Source organism: Pleurodeles waltl, chromosome 5 (assembly GCF_031143425.1).
Source record: "Pleurodeles waltl isolate 20211129_DDA chromosome 5, aPleWal1.hap1.20221129, whole genome shotgun sequence".
Taxonomy (NCBI): domain Eukaryota; kingdom Metazoa; phylum Chordata; class Amphibia; order Caudata; family Salamandridae; genus Pleurodeles; species Pleurodeles waltl.
This window is the reverse complement of record NC_090444.1, coordinates 1,100,326,609-1,100,342,859: the sequence shown is the minus strand read 5'-3', so window position 1 is coordinate 1,100,342,859 and position 16,251 is coordinate 1,100,326,609. Positions and strand designations below refer to the sequence as shown.

Below are 16,251 nucleotides of genomic sequence, written 5' to 3'. Positions count from 1 at the left end.
CAGTACAGGGGCACCCCGGGCCAGCACCGTTGCAATGTTCACTATTTGCTTTGCAGACAGTGAACACTGCCAGGATACTGGTGCACCCTGACCACTAGAGTATTGCCGCCAGCTCTATACGAGCCAGAGACACTGCTGTAGGCCATTTCAACGCTAGGCCAGCGGGCAGGCAGAAACGAGGTTCCCGCCCGCTGATCCAGCAGGAAACTCGTAATGGGCCCAGCGGGGAGGCAGCCAAAATGGCGGCAACCTCCCCGTCACAATATTGGCGGATGGGCTTTTCCGTCCACCGAAATTTTAATGAGGCCCTATATGTTAATCCATCCACTGGTGAAGTTAGCTGCAGGGCCCACCCATGTGCTGCGCACGGCCTGCTGCCAGGCCCTTCAACCAACCCCCTTTAACCAATCAACCAACCCTTCGACAGTGCGCAGTAGGGGTTGCCCACAGGGCCTGCGACCAACCCCCCTATAATCACCCAACGCCATTCATGCATGGCCTTTAGCCGTGCACAGCGGGGGTGGCTGCAGGGCCGGGCCTGCTGCCAGGCCCTGTAGCCTACCCCACTGCACTCATGAAGTGCTTCTTTGTTTGATGGAGATGTGAGCATAATCCTGTGCATCAAGAATGTGTCTCCAAAATCTGTTGGAAATGCGCTTGAGGTGGTCCTCTAACTAAGCTGTCCATATTCCTTTGAAAATGGGTGGAAGGCGTTGCATATCACTAATGTATATGGGGCAGGGACTAAAGGGTGGGGCTTTTAGGCCTCTTTACATACTTGTAGCTTTTAAAAGGGATAAGACAATCTCTGGTCTCAGCATCAGATGACAAGAATGAACCCACTCGTCACAGTCACTACATGAGATATTGCACTTAAAAAAAAGCAAGGATGCAAACACCTCCTTCAAGGTTTAGAGATATATTTTCGCAGTGGAAATGTAGAAAAAACATGGTTGCTTTGCCTTGGCCATGCGCATGAAGTTAGGATGGTTAGAACTTTAAAAAGTGGAGCTTCAATTTGAGCACTGCTTTGTGCTAGAATGAGTCCTGCACTGCATATTTATCTGACATGAATAAGCAGAGCAAGATTCTTTTTTTTTAATTGTTGAAGACCGCAAAGGGAGCCTCAAGGACCCTGCGGTCTGAGCCGGCTCTTCATCTGCTGCGGGAACCGGCATTGCTGCTGCAAGCAAAGAGCTGCTAAAAAATGCAGCTCCCTGCATGCAGGATCGATTATTTCATCTCTTTCCCTGCCCGCATGACAGCAGATGAAAATTCTACTCCCAGCAAGCGGGAGCAGTTTTAATGCTCCAGCTTGCTGGGGGCAGAGATTTGCTTGCTTTTGCTTGGTGGGAGGTGTCACAGCTCCTGCCAAGCAAAAAGAAACAGCTACCCCCGAGGGTGGGTAGCAGGAGCCGGCCCTGGGAAGATGGCGGTCCCCAGGGCCATATATGGCTCCAGGAAGGGGGCCCGTATCCCTCCTCCTATGTGATACATGGGCCAGCCCAACCCTTGAAGCAGAGTCCCAAAATGGCTGGCAACACTTCCTGGTTGAAGTTTTGGTAGCCAATGAAATCTCAGCACAAGATTGGGACTGTTTACAAAGTATTTGTGCTTCTAGATATAAAAATTTGGATTTCCTTTAATATTTTGACAACTACTGAACGGATTTACATCAAATAACAAAAAGCATGATCTCGGACCAAAAGCTACCTTATGCCAAATATGGAGCAATTCTGTCTAGTGGTTCGGGCTGCAGGCATGTCTAAAGAGTCTATGGGAATTAACATAGGGAACACACTTTTTCTGACACCCCCATATCTCTGACCCCGCTTGATGGATCACTCCAAAACTTTTCATGCACAACAATGCCCCAACTTGATACTTTTGTGAAGATTCTTCAAACTGTGCCAAAGATATAGCCAATTCAAAAATGTTTTTTCTATGAAAACTAGGTCCTAACTATACCTACTGGTGACCGCCAGTAGGTAATGTAATATATGTATATACATATATATGTATAAATATATATATATACATATATATACATATATATATATATGTGTGTATATATATATATTTATTTATATATATATAACGTATATATATATATATATATATACTTTTGCATGATAAAGGCATGTGTGGTATAGGTATGCATTGTATTGTCATACAACCCCTACACAGATCATAAACCTATGTTCTTTTATCCCCATCATCTGCACAGACCTTATCGATCACCTACACTGCAAAACTCATGGTATATCTTGCGTATACATGAAGGGAGTACCAAAATGTTAATCTGCAGAAATAAAGTCCATTTCTTCAGATTTTTTTAAGCTGTTATCTCAAATTTGTCACCCAATGTCTCTCGAGGAACATATGTTTATCCTCTTCCCCCTTGTCACATTTAGTGCTTTCTGGCATCCTCGGTATAATGTCCGCCCCAGGAAAAAGAAACAACTAAATAAATAGATAAACAGTGTGCTACGTGTTTGTGTGTATGCAGCTCATCTGAATAAAGCGTGCCGCCCGCCGCAAAGCTTACAAGCGCTGTACTGACCGTGAATGCGGTATAAGGCAAACAGTGCGAGTGAAGGGGCTTCTCTGCGCCAGCTGCTGTGTACTCTACTCTCCAAGCTCCGAATCTCACCGCTTTCTTCTCCGTTTGTTTTTCTCGGTTTGGTGCAATGCCCCGGTCAGGCTGCTGGAGAAAAACAGCCTCTTTGCTGACTTTGAAGACGAGAACACTGTCCATGATCTGGTCAGTAATGTGATGCTGTGTTTGTGCTTTTGATGTTTCCTGGTTTGAAACGGCACAATGTTTTAGAATTTGCTTTTTCTTTTAAAAAAGTTTTCGAAAAATAAGAACACATTGATGGTGTATTTTTTGTACATTTAAAATACGCTTTACTGCACATTTTTAGTACGCGCATGCTGCCTCACCAATTTACAGCAGTTTGGGAACGAAGAGTTGACATGTTTGTTGTATACAAAGTAGGAAGTAGTCTGATTTGCTTCACAACACAGTTTAAAGTTTCATGTCACATGTTTCACAGATTGATTTTGCAACCAGAGAAACTGAAAAACATATTTTACACAGATACCTACCTCATATCTCTTGTCAAAGCACGTAATATTGGCATAAAATTCAGAAATGTTAGCTATTTACATCCCCTGTACTGAGCATGCCAAATGGCCAAGGAACATTCGCACAAGAAATGAGCAAGGACATGCTGAATAGAGAGTTGCATGCTTATAGAACCAGCAATCGGGAAAGCGCTTCCCGCAATGTCCATGCACGGGCCCCACATGTCCTCCACCAATCACATCCCCAACCCTGATGAAGAGGTTTGAGATACATTAAAGGAAATTGTTCTACCTCATAAAAACTCATCTTTTAGGTGAAATTATCACCACCATGCTTAACAGCCTATATGCAAAAAAGAGAGGGTGTGGCGAGAGAAGCCATTGTTTTCATGGCCCAGTGCTACTACTGCTGCTAGAGGAAAAAGAACAAAAAAGGTCACTGGGTGCAGAGTGGGTCTAAAAATCCTCAAACTTCTTCCTCCTGTGGGTAAAAAAAAACTCCTGGCCAGAAGAGGCACCTGGGGGGAGGTGTCTGGTCTAAATCTCGTTTTTCAAGACAGGGAGAGCAGAGTTACCTCCTTATCTCGATCCCCACTCCCTTTACGAAGTGTAATTAAATGCACCCATCCACGATTCACAGGGATGGAGGCACCTGCCAAGACATCTGTATGAGGTAGAGAACAAGTTGCAACCCCAGGCGATGGCCGTTGGCATCAGTGATATATTCAGCCTACAGCACTTATATCCTGAGGGGCTGAATCCATTCCAGGTTTTCAGGATGAGCATCAAAGTAAAAATGTTCCATTTAGATCCATGGCATGTAAATTTATCTTAGGTAAATATCTCGAAAAGCTAGCATGGAACCAGCCAACATGGACCACTGTTGGAGACCAGTGAGCTGAGGTTCATTTTCATCCTGTTTTCTCCCACTGTCACTCTCTTCCAGCATTCCTTCTCCTTTCTCTTGCTCTGCATAAAAGTCTAAAGATCAAAAATAAACTCAAGTCCCCAAAAACAGGACCAGTGCCCATCACGTGCAACCATTGGCACAACTTAAGACCTGCTCTTTCCACTGAGAAGGATTCCTTTCTACCTCTTTACAAGTGTGTAGTGCTCTGCTAAACTGTGCTTCAATTTTTCCTAAAAGTGTGGAGTTCACCTGTGGTGTGTGACAATGAGTGGAGATGCAAAGAGCAGATTAATCCCTGCTACAAGTCATGGTTGACCTTGATTTAGGGGATGTATTGTGACACCAACATCAAGGGGCTAAAGATTTTACTTTCTATTCTCCTGGGCAAAGATGGTACACTTGCAATAATTTCTTCTTAATACCACGGTGTCTGTTGCAGCTGATTATCTCTATGGACATCAATACACAGATGCTATCAGACCTCACCATGGTGTGTATGGTCTTCGATCCTTCAGTACATCCACCCCTCCTAGGTCTTGGGTGATGAATGAGGTGGCTCTGTGAGACCTGGTGATGATGGAAAAAACTCAAGAGGCCCTAACACATTTTCAAGAGAATTACACAAACGAGGTTACTTTGAACTCCATCTGGGACACAGCAAAAGCTGTAATATGGGGAGAGCTCATATCCCACATCACTCTATTTGAACAACTAGTGATACAAAAGAAGAAGCATTTAGAGGCAAACTTTAAACGCTTAGAGACTCAGCACAAACAAAACTCACAGTGGATGTACAGAGCATTGCATAATGTGAGGGACGAACTGTAACAATGCGTGATGGAGCAACAAAATGCCTTTATTAATGTTGGACCTGGCCCCTTTTGCAGGATTATCCCCAAATGTTTTGCCTTCTTCCTGTTATTGTTTCTGACCTGGTTTTGTTGGCTTGAAGATTATCTGCACTTTACCACTGCTAACAAGTGCTAACGTGCATATTCTCTCTGTCTAAAATGTATTGGCAGTCGGTTTCTCCATGATTGGCATATTTGGTTTACTAGTAAGTCCCTAGTAAAGTGCACAGTGTGTGCCCAGGGCCTGTAAGTGAAATGCTACTAGTGGGCCTGCAGCACTGATTGTGCCACCCACACGAGAAGCCCTGTGTACATCTCAGACCTGCCACTGCAGCGTATGTGTGGGCAGTTTTAAACTACTATCTCAACCTGGCAAGTGCACCCACTTGCCAGGCCCAAACCTTCCTTTTTACCATATGTAAGTCACCCCCAAGATAGGGACAAGGCAGTCCCATGGGCAAAACTGACACATCGCCTTTCCTGCGAGGAAAGAATCAAGGCATCACCTCCCCTGCCAGTAAGGCACCGACGCATCGCCTCTCCTGCGAGGAAAGAATCAACGCATCACCTCCACTGCACAGTAAGGAACCAACACATTGCTTAGCTTTTCGGCATCTTATCTCTCCTGTGGCCTGCATTGTCTTTGTTTTTGATGCATCCCAGGCAATTTGTGCTAAAAAGATACAACCACTGGATTAAGACTCATTGAAGTGATATCTTTGCTCATGTATGTTGGATTTTTGTCATTTTTAGACTTGTTTTATTCAGATAAATATTGGCTTTTTTTTTAAACTGGTGTGGAGTCCTTTTGTGTGTGTGTGTGTTTGGGTACAGATACATTATACATTGCCCCTGCGATAAGCCAGACTGCTTGTGCCAATCTTCCAAGGGGGTGAGCAGGGGTTATCTTAGCTGTGTGACTCCCTTATCCTGACTAGAGTGGGGGTCCCTTCTTCGACAAGGTGTAAACCACTGCCAACTAGAGACCCCATTTCTAATATTTAAGCAGACATATTATGAAACGGCGACAAAGATGTGTTGTGTAGCCATTTTAGTTATAGCTCCATGCACATTATTTTAACACACTAGGCCGCTGTGCACTTTAACCTAGATATATTTTATTCAGCTTTGCATTGTTATTTTTACAATAACCATTTTTACGGTCTTGTTTTATTTTCATCTGTATAACTGTTTTTGCCTAGCCCAGTACTCTGTTCTCAAACAAGACATTTCGGATCACTCTGTGCTTCATTCAAGGCTACCGTTCGGTACATTGCTGATGAACGTGGTAGAAGTTTAGTCTCCAACATTCTTAGAAAATACACATCCTTACGTAGGGACATTTTCTCAGAACATCAGCTGTGTTGCAGTCTCCCACACCGCGGACGATCCTGCTGCTCAAAATCCAGTAGTCTCATTAGAATAGTGAGAGCCTATGCAACAATGAAAGGTTATTGGCATATAAACTCAAACAGCTACAGACAAGAAATTTCATCCCAGAAATTAGGAACAGCACAGGCATAAACCACACTGAAACTCAAAACATGTTGAACGCATTCTCTGATTTGTATAGCGCCCCATTAATTGAATCCGATCTCCAACCGGAAACTCACGACAGCTATCTTGAACTCTTCACCTGTTCATTAGAAAGAGATGATTGTTCCATTGGAGGAGGACATAACAAGTGAAGAAGTACTCAAAGCCCTTATGGTTCATCCACCTCCTTTTATAAGATTTATGCTAATCTTCTAGCATGACTCTTGGCAAAAGTCTTCAATCACAACTTGAATAAAGGAATAACAACATATTCCATACTAGAATCGCAACTCAGCTCCTATGAAAGCTTCAGAAGGAGCCGCAATCTTGCTCTTTGTACACATCTGTTGTTCTCCTGATCATAGCTGTAAAGATATTTACATCCATTCTTGTATCCAGATTACACACAATATGACCCAGGTTGATCTTCCCACATCAATGTGGTTTTCGAAAGAACTAACAGGCAAAAGACAACACTAGACTAGTGGCATTAATGGAGATTGCAGATCACTCCAAACTGCTGATACTGCTTCTCTCGCTGGGTGCGGAGAAGGCCTCAACAGGGTCAACTGGGTCTCAATATGTGAATCTTAGAGAAAATACGTTTTGGTCCCCAAATTGAAACTGGTTTCTAGCCAGTCATAAAAGACCAGAGACACAGATTAGTGTGAACAGAGAATGCAAACCAAAACTTCCCCTTTATAATGGGGCACACACCAGGGATGCCGCCTTTCACCCTTGAAGTTCGCCTTCTCCATGGAGCACTGGGTGCAGAAAACCCAGAATAACTGTGCTATAAGAGGGCTATCAGTGGCAAACCAAGACTTTAAATTAGCACTTCATGTAGATGGCATCCTTTGAATTTTAACTGCCTCATCATCACCATAACTTCTTTTAACCCCTTAGCTGCTCAGCCTTTCCCCCTTGGAATGTTAAGCTCTTTTTTGGCTATTTGGCTAAGTTTGTGCTTAGGCCTCTTTAGCTTTGCTTCACATAATGTATCCATGTGATGTTTGAGTCTTTCTTTAGAACATCCTGAGGATTTTAAAGGTACCCAGGGTTTGTGGATTCCCCCAGAGGTGACAGAGAAAATAGCCAAAATATAGCTAACTTTGTTTGGGGGGGAGGGGCAATTTTGGGTTGGCAGAAATAGGAAGAAAGTGCTCCATAAAAAGTGGTCTGTGTTTTTTCCCTCAAAATGGCATAAATGAAAGGTTTGCTGTGCTAAATTTACCATCTTCCCAGCTTTCAGGTACATGCAGAGCTAAATCAAAGAAACCATTTTTTATCTACAGTTTTGGCGTTTTTCAAAGAAATAGCTCACTTTTCCTAATTTTATGCTTTCAACCTACTTCCAGTTTTTTGGTGGAAATTGGTGTGAAACCCATGGATGATCCAAGAAAGCTAGAAATTTGGGAAAAGTAAACAAAATTCTGAATTCAGCAAGGGTTCGTTTGTCTAGATCCCTCAAGCTTTTCCCAAAGAAGCTAAGTGCTAAAATAAAAATAAAAAAAACAACATTTAAAATGAATAGGAAATAACAGCAATTTGAGACAATGTTCTGATCTGTAGCTTCTTGTCATAATGGGAGATTAGAAAAGCAATATACCATTATGTCCTCTGGACCCTTCTAGTTAGGAGGATATATATGGTTAGTAGGTTCTCTAAGAAACCAAGGTACACAGAACCACCAAATGAGCTGCACCTTACAATGGATTTTCATTGTGTACCGATTATACAGAAATTCATATGGTAAAATATAAAATTTGAAAAATGGCTATGAAGGAAACCTACATATTTCAGAAATCTCCACCAAATACTGAGTTTAGGAGCAGTGGTCATTTGGTACATCTCTGAATTTGTGGGTACCCATAAGAGCATGTGATTCAGAGGGCATTTTTTCAAACTTTAAGCTAGAAAAATAGAGCAGAAGAAAGTAAAACATCATTTACGTTTTGTTGCTTTAATCTCTCAACTGCTGTCCTCCAGACCCCCAAGTGCTGAGCTCTTTTTTGGCTATTTGAGGTAATTTGTGCTTAGGGCTCTATACTTTTTTTCAACATAAGTACCCAAGGTATCCAGATCTAGGTATAATGGTTTTGCATTGTGTATTGAGTATAGACCAATTCATATGGTAAAATATGTAGAGTAAAAAATGGGTATCAAGGAAACCTACATATTTCAGAAATGGGCATGTGTGGTGGAGTTTAGAAGAAGTGGTTATTTGTATATCTATGAATTTGTGAGTACCCATACTACCATATGATGTAGAGGGTATTTTTCAAAATGTATTCTTTCTTACACACTGGCTTACATTTAGAAGGCATAAATGCATATAAATTCAATTGATATTCATACATTTTCTAATAATCTGTGTTCCCCCAAGTTTCCTGATAAAAATGGTACCTCACTTGTGCGGGTGGCCAACTGCCTGTGACAAAAAAGAGCCCAAAAGCAACATGGACACATCACATTTTTTCACTGAAAACTGACACTTTTTTTGGCAATATGTATACCTGTGGATTTTTGGCCCAAGCTCATCAAGCACAAAGGGAAGCCTAGAAAACCTCCACATTTTTTAAAAACTAGATAAACTGAGAAATACAGGTTGGGGTGACATGTGTGGCTCTCTCCAGTGTTTCTTACTCAGAAGCCCTTGCAAAACTCCAACTTTGATTAAAAACACATTTTCCCATATTTTGATGATGACACAACTTTCCTACCACTTAGCATTTCCCCATGTGCCCGTAAAAAATGGTACCTCACTTGTATGGTCCCAGAACTCAACATGGACACATTAACTTTTTCCACTGAAAGCTGACATTTTTTGCAATGTGCATAGCTGTGGATTTTCGGTCCTAGCTATGATGGCTCCTAGGGAAACCTAGAAAACCTAGACATTTTTTTAAGCTACACACCTGGGCGAATCTTGTGTGGGGTGCATAGCTCTTTTATGCAGAAATCCTTTCAAATCTCAAACGTTGACTAAAAACAAATTTTCCCCCCATTTCTGTGGTGGAATGTTCCGGAATCTGCTGTAAGCCACTCATTTCCTACCACCTAGCATTCCCCCAATTGTTTCAGTACCCCACTTCTGTGGGTGGGTTAGTGCCTACAACAGGAAAGTGGCAAAAACACAACATGTCACAAAAAGTCTCTGATTTGGCAATGGGGGTGGCTGCTGGTTTTGGTCCAGGGAATCAATGGCCACCAAAGGAAATCTACCAAACCCTGGAATGGAAGGGGACTTAGGAAACATTTTTTAGAAGATCTTAGTGCTCATATGATGATAAACCTGCAGGCTTTCTTCTATGTAATAAAAGGTGCCCAGATTGCTCATAAAAGTGTTTATTAGATGTGCATTGAAGTGATTCATTTAATAGAAAAAAAGGGCTACGTGTATGTTCAACAGTGCCAATGACACTGTTTGCGATTCGCAAGGAGGTCGCAAATGCCCTACCTCATGAATATTCATGGTAGCAATTTGTGAGCCCCTTGGGAATGGCTGCCCTCACAGGGATGGTGGCCTGCTGGAGACAGCAGACCACCATGTCTGTGACTGCTTTTAAATAAAGAAGTTTTTTTTAAAAATGCAAACCGTTTTCCTTAAAGGAAAATGAGATGCATTTCAAAAACAAAAAATGAAACATTTTTGTTTTCTTTTTTCAGTGCCATTCACAAACCCGTTTGCAAATGGGTTAGCACCAGTGTGACACTGGTGCTAACTGCAATTGTCCTGCAACCGCATTTGCGGTCACAAAACAATCATACATGGGACTGCGACTTGCAATTAGGAAGAGAACACCCCTTCCTAATTTCGACTCGCAATCCCTTTTTGCGATTCGGTAAATAGTTTACCGAATCGCAAAAATGGGTTCCAACATACCGAAGTGCATTTTGCACATCGAAAACGGCCCGATTCGCTGTTTGCAATGTGCAAAATGCTACGCACATGTAGCCCAAAGTGTTTTTAAATAGCACTTCCTACCACCCATCTGCCATTTCTAAGCAGTGTAAATAAGACTTCACTATTACCTAATTTAATGGTGCTCAATTTACTGACCTCATAAGGATGGAAGCCACCTTTCCCAGGCCTCCTCATCTGACCGATCAGGTCAATGAAAGTACTGTAGTGTTTCATGAGTGCCAATTCACAGTGGCCTTTCACAGCTTATGATTTCTTCACAATCTTAAGTTAAAATTGGAGAGGAGGGAACAACACCACAACACCGTTGCTGTGTGGAAAAGGCTGCTTTATTGGAACAGGTGCACTTACAATCTTGTAAACCTTGGCCTCTGCCTTACAAAACTAAAACCTCACTAGACATCAAAACGCCTATCCAAGTTATCCTTCCCCCTCCCCTGTCCTACCCCCTCCCTATAACCTTGTCCTGCCTTCCCTTTTTCCCCTCATGCCTACCTATTCCCCGTCATACCCGCTTCTTCTACTAATGAATGCTAATGTCAGTCTCCCTGCCTGTCCGTCACGACCTACTGCTGTTTCCCCCCCTTAATACCTACATTTTCCTGCCATCTTCACCATCCACACATGTTTTGTTACCTGTAAGAAAACTCTCTCTGCCTCCGACAGCACCTGTCCCAAGCGACAAACTATATACCCAGACCTACCGTGCACTGGTTCCAAACCAAAAGCTCTGGCCCAAAACGAACAGCAACAACACAGCCCATGGAAAAAACTGCTTTGAGGGAGCGAGGGAGGGCATCTGAAAGCCCCCTACAATGAAAGGACTGGCCGCCGTGTCACCTATCAACAAAATGGTGGCCAGGACTTAAAATGTCCAGTTATATACCCCCACCCCACGCCCATCCAAAAAAGCCCAAAAGTCACCCAACTATGCCGTGGGCCATACCACCCTCCCCAGGGCGTCATTGGAGAGGAGGGAATGACACCACAACACCGTTGCTGTGTGGAAAAGGCCGCTTTACTGGAACCCCCTGCCTAAACCTTGCGCAGCATCCCCCTCAACATCTCCTTGAGTTGTAAAAGATAGAGCTCCATTCCCATGAAGGATAAATGGACCCCATCATCCCTGAAAAATTCCACATCCTCGAAACGCAAATCCTTATGTTCCATGTATGTAATCCCTTTTTCAAGACAAAAACTCTTCATTTCCTTGTTAATCTTGCGCCTGCCCTCTAAATACACCCCAGCTTTCTCGCTCCCCGCCAAACCCGACGTGGAACAAAACCTGTGAAAACCACATGGCAGCCGCTCCACTGAGCAGAAATGACCTGCAGATCCTTCTTCATCTCCTTCAGAAGATCTAGACCCGTTTTCACCACCAAATCATTCTCTCCCAAATGTAAGCACAACACGTCCAGACATCATCCCCTTACAGAAGACCCTTGCAGACAAGGTACTAGCTCCCCCCACCTTTATACCCCCTTTACCAATCCATCGGACATGATACCGGTCTAAATCAAACCCCAAATTCTCCCCTATGGCCGTCCTGCATGCCTGGCACTGTGCCCATTTGATAAATGAGTGTATGACGACCCAAATAGCAATGTAATCCGCTTCAGGGCCTGCTACCACACCTGCAAAGGAAAAAACAGAAAATTAGCCTCCATACCCCCCTCTTTTTTTTTATTTTTTTATATTCCTTCCCTCTCACATACCTCCTGAAACAATCTAACTTCCACCTTCCCAACGCCATCAGCTCCTCCCTGTTCCAACCCTTATGCCCCGCTTCCGTAGCTACCCCGATCCTAAAGGAATGAGTCCCGAATTGACGGGCGTCCTGACCGATAGCTGCCAGCCCTTTTCGCATAACTGCCAACAACTGAGATGCTGAGACCCTACTCCCGTCACTGTGTGTAAACACCGCTCCAGGTCGATTGCCAGCCTCCTTCCTCCACTTGCGTCCCAGAATCAAAGGGCAAATCGAGACGTCAGAGTAGCATCTGAGGAATACCACCACCCCTGAACCCGACTAATCAGTCTTTGAATGCCTGATTCGCAAGGCCACACCATAGCCCCCAAACTGCACTTCTGTCCACTCTGTGCCCGACTTCCTCAGCGAGCCCAGCAGCTCAGAGACCCAGAGAGCATCAAAAAGCAACCAAGACATGATAGTCCGCAAAAGGAGAGTTTTGCTGCTGTTAAAGCACATGGACCCCAAGATACCTGACAAACTCTTTAACAAGCGTAATGACAACGGCTGCCTAATGCATCCCCTCTTGCCCCTACCCTTGCTCAACCTTCCAAAATCCTTTGACCGAGCTCATCCCCCGATGACGGGTATCCCCAAAGAAGTTTACCCATGAAACCCAACGCTGCTAGCTTATCTGCTATAGTGACCATGGACTGTCCTCTGTCTATCAGAGACATAATAAAGTGGACCACATCTTCTACCGAGTCTGCATGTCTTACCCTCCTCCAGGCACCAGTACATATAAACTCCTCCCAAGCCTTCATATATGTCCGTCGCGTGGATGGCGCCAGCGAATTCATTACCAGTCGAAGCATCCTCGAGTGCCTATTTGCCATAGAGTTTCCGGTATGGCCATCCTGCACACGTCCATGCCCGTGACTAACCCATGGAACCGATCCCACTGCGAACGAGACAAAGCATCCGCAATGTCATTGTTCACTCCTGGAACATGCCGCACACGAAACAAAATGTCATTTTTTAAGCACTGTAGCACAAAAAAACGAAGCAACTGAAGTGCCTGGACCTCCCGTGCCGACTGCCTGTTGACTAACTGCACCACTACCATGTTGTCCACACGAAACAACACTCGTTTATGCTGCCAGGTGCTCCCCCACAGGCACACTGCTCCCACCAGCCGAAAAAGCTCCAAAAAGGCTATACAGCGTCCACCATTCTTCCATTCAGGAGGCCACTCCTCCGCACACCATCGACCCTCCCCGTAAATACCGAAGCCTGCTGATCCTGCCGCATCAGAAAATATCTGAACGTCCCACTCCCAATCCTGCCAGGCCTTCAGCGGTATCCCGTTAAATGACTCCTGAAATGTGTTCCACATCCGCAGGTCCTCCCGCACACCCGCCTTGAGGCGCACATGATGGTGGGGCAACGACTTTCCCGCTATCGCCAAAACCAACCACCTATAAAAAGTCCTCCCTGCGCGCACCACCCTACTTGCAAAATTAATGTGACCCAGCAAAACCTGGACCGCCGTCACTGTCACTTTGCTCTTGCCCAACACACCATAAATCCGCTGCATCATGTCCACCTTCTTGTCGTCCAGCAGCCGAGCTGTCCCTGACACGGTGTGTTACTCAATACCAAGGAACGACAGCGCCGTACATGGCCCCACTGTCTTCTCGGGAACCAAGGGCACACCAAGGTCCCCCATGATTTCCTGGAACTGCTGTAAAACTTCTGCACACCGCAGAGTGCGAGCTGGTGCCGCAAAGAAGAAGTCATCAAGATAATGCGTCACGTGGACATGGCCCAACGCCTGCGTAAAAATCCATTGCAAGCATGTGCTGAAGCATTCAAACAGCGCACAAGAACTTGAACAACCCATGGGGAGCGCTTTGTCCACATACCAGGACCTTTGAAACTGTATTCCCAGCAACTCGAAGTCATCCGGGTGAACCGGGAGCAGCCGGAAGGCCGACTTGATATCTGTCTTTGCCATCAACGCTCCGAGCCCCAAATCTTCCACCATATCAACTGCAACATCGACTGATTCATATGACACTTTCGCCACATCAGCCAGAATATAATCATTGACCGACAACCCCTCCGGCCACGACAAATGATGAATCAATCGAAATTGCCCTTTTTCTTTCTTGGGTACCACACCAATAGGAGACACCATCAAGTTCTGCATCAGCCAATCTGAAAAAGGGCCAGCCATGCGACCTTCCCCCCACCTCCTTGTCCAGCTTGCGCCCCACAAAGTCCTCCTTCCTGCGTACCGACTGAATGTTCTCTGCCCACTGACGCAACCGGGGACCCTCAGAGCCCAAACGGCACCCCTGCAAAAATCCCTGTATCAGAACGTCAGCGTCCGCAGGTTTGTCATACTCCTGCAACCAAAATGCTAGTCTGTCCACCTTAACCGGAGTATGCCCCTTTTCCCGTAACACCTTTCCTGAATCTCTGTCCGTCGCGACCCCCGGATTCTGATTGCTGATCACCCCATGAGGCCTGACCTTGTGCCGAACTGGCACTTGTAGAGTTTTGCTGCCCGGAACAGTGGATGAGGGGTGATGCCCTGCACACTTGGAGCACTCATGGTGAAATTTACAGTACTCCCAATAACAGATTCCCTTGTTATAGTCCCAGCAAGCACCTGTTCACCCCCTGCCAGCTGTGTTTGGACTCGACTGACTTGTGCCCCTGGTCCCCACCCCTTGGGTGAGGCGCTCCCGAAACGGCCAGCAAGTAATGGGCAACCCGCTGGCCATAAATACGGTCTTATTGAATTTTGCCAGGCCCATGGTATGTTGCCAAAGGTCCGCATCTATCTCCCCCCACAACCTGTGAGTCCACGGCCATCCTTGCCCTGAACTCCTCGTCATATTGTCGCCATGCATACCCACCATAGTTGATTTGCGCCTTCCAAATAATGTCCATGTACTTAAAAAGAGCCACCGACCGCTCTGGAAAACGCTTGCAGTATACACTAGCGAAAATCAAAAAGGCCGCCATCCAATTCTCAATGTTAACTGTCACTTTTGGCCGTTTTGAGAGCTCCCACTCTTCCTCTTTGTAGCCCTCCTTCACCCGAACCTCTTTATGAAGCAGCTTTAAAATCTCGACATACTCTCCCTTCCAAATTTTCTCCTTGGTCGCCTGTATCAAATGAGCCCCCAACGGCTTAGCAGTGCCCATGTAAGGTAATTTCACGCGTTTGGACACCAGCTCCTCCTCCTTGTCCCCTTTTTTACTGTCCTGCGGTCGTCAGTGAGAGATTGTCACGATGTGTTGTGTATACTGATGCACCCTGTGTAGCGCTGTCACCCTTTCCTAGTCCAGCCGCCCCACCCTTGGTCGCAACCCCGCATCAAGCACTTACACACCCCAGACTAAATGCCCCACGCCCTTTGTTCCCTCTTTAGCTTCTATTGCTGCAGACACCATATTTCCTTGCCAACTCCTTACCTGGAGACAACAATGGTGGCCGCTCCTGTGCCTTCCACTCCTCCAGACGGGATCCATGCAATCCTACACCAGCAGACCGGACCCTCAACTTCTTCTCTTTCTGAAATGACTTATTTACAGGATTAGCAGCGGTGGCCCCCCACCCCTACTGCTCCCCCACCATTCCTCTTCCTCCCAACCAGCTCCCCTTCCTCAATACTACTCTCCTCCCAATCCTGTTCCTCGTCATCCACCCGAGCCCCTTGCCCATGTGTCCCAACTGTCAAAACACACTGCTGCCGTCCACCAGACCAGGCAGCTTCTGATGCAGACTCGCGCGACTCCCACTGTATACCTGACGGGCCCGGACGCTGCTCCCTAGGAACGGCGACGTCGGCGGGCACAAAACCCATCCCACTACACCTTTCCCTGGGAGCATCCGCAGCCTCTTGCCTCCCGTCTCAACCTCCTGCTGATGACATCCAGCCGGCCACCCCGGGCCCCGCCTTCTCTTCTTGCCAGGGTCCTCAAACCGCGACCTGCTCGCCTTGTTCATCGCTTCCAACTTCCTCCTCATCCTGCCAATGAAGGTCCGATGTGCCGGGTTGAAAAAAGCCCTCCTCAACATACCTGTCTGCTAACTCACCCTCCCCTTCGACCCCCCCATAAACCAACAGCTCTGACTCCCCACCTACCCCCAACCTCTCCACCCTTCCGCCTTACCGCCTGTGTACCATACACTTACAGCGGAAACCTAAGTGTGGGGGAAGGGGAGGGTCCC

General features: G+C 45.7%; 1 protein-coding gene across 4 annotated transcripts in view; it reads left to right on the top strand.

The window, feature by feature from the left end:
- The window catches only part of LOC138296303 (uncharacterized), a 619,236-nt gene that overhangs the window by 560,691 nt on the left and 42,294 nt on the right, over positions 1-16,251 (top strand). For all 4 annotated transcript variants that reach the window (XM_069235314.1, XM_069235317.1, XM_069235316.1 and 1 more), the window contains one exon: positions 2,704-2,764. In XM_069235314.1, coding sequence (XP_069091415.1) covers positions 2,704-2,764 — 61 coding nt within the window. The remainder of the gene's footprint in view (positions 1-2,703; positions 2,765-16,251) is intronic.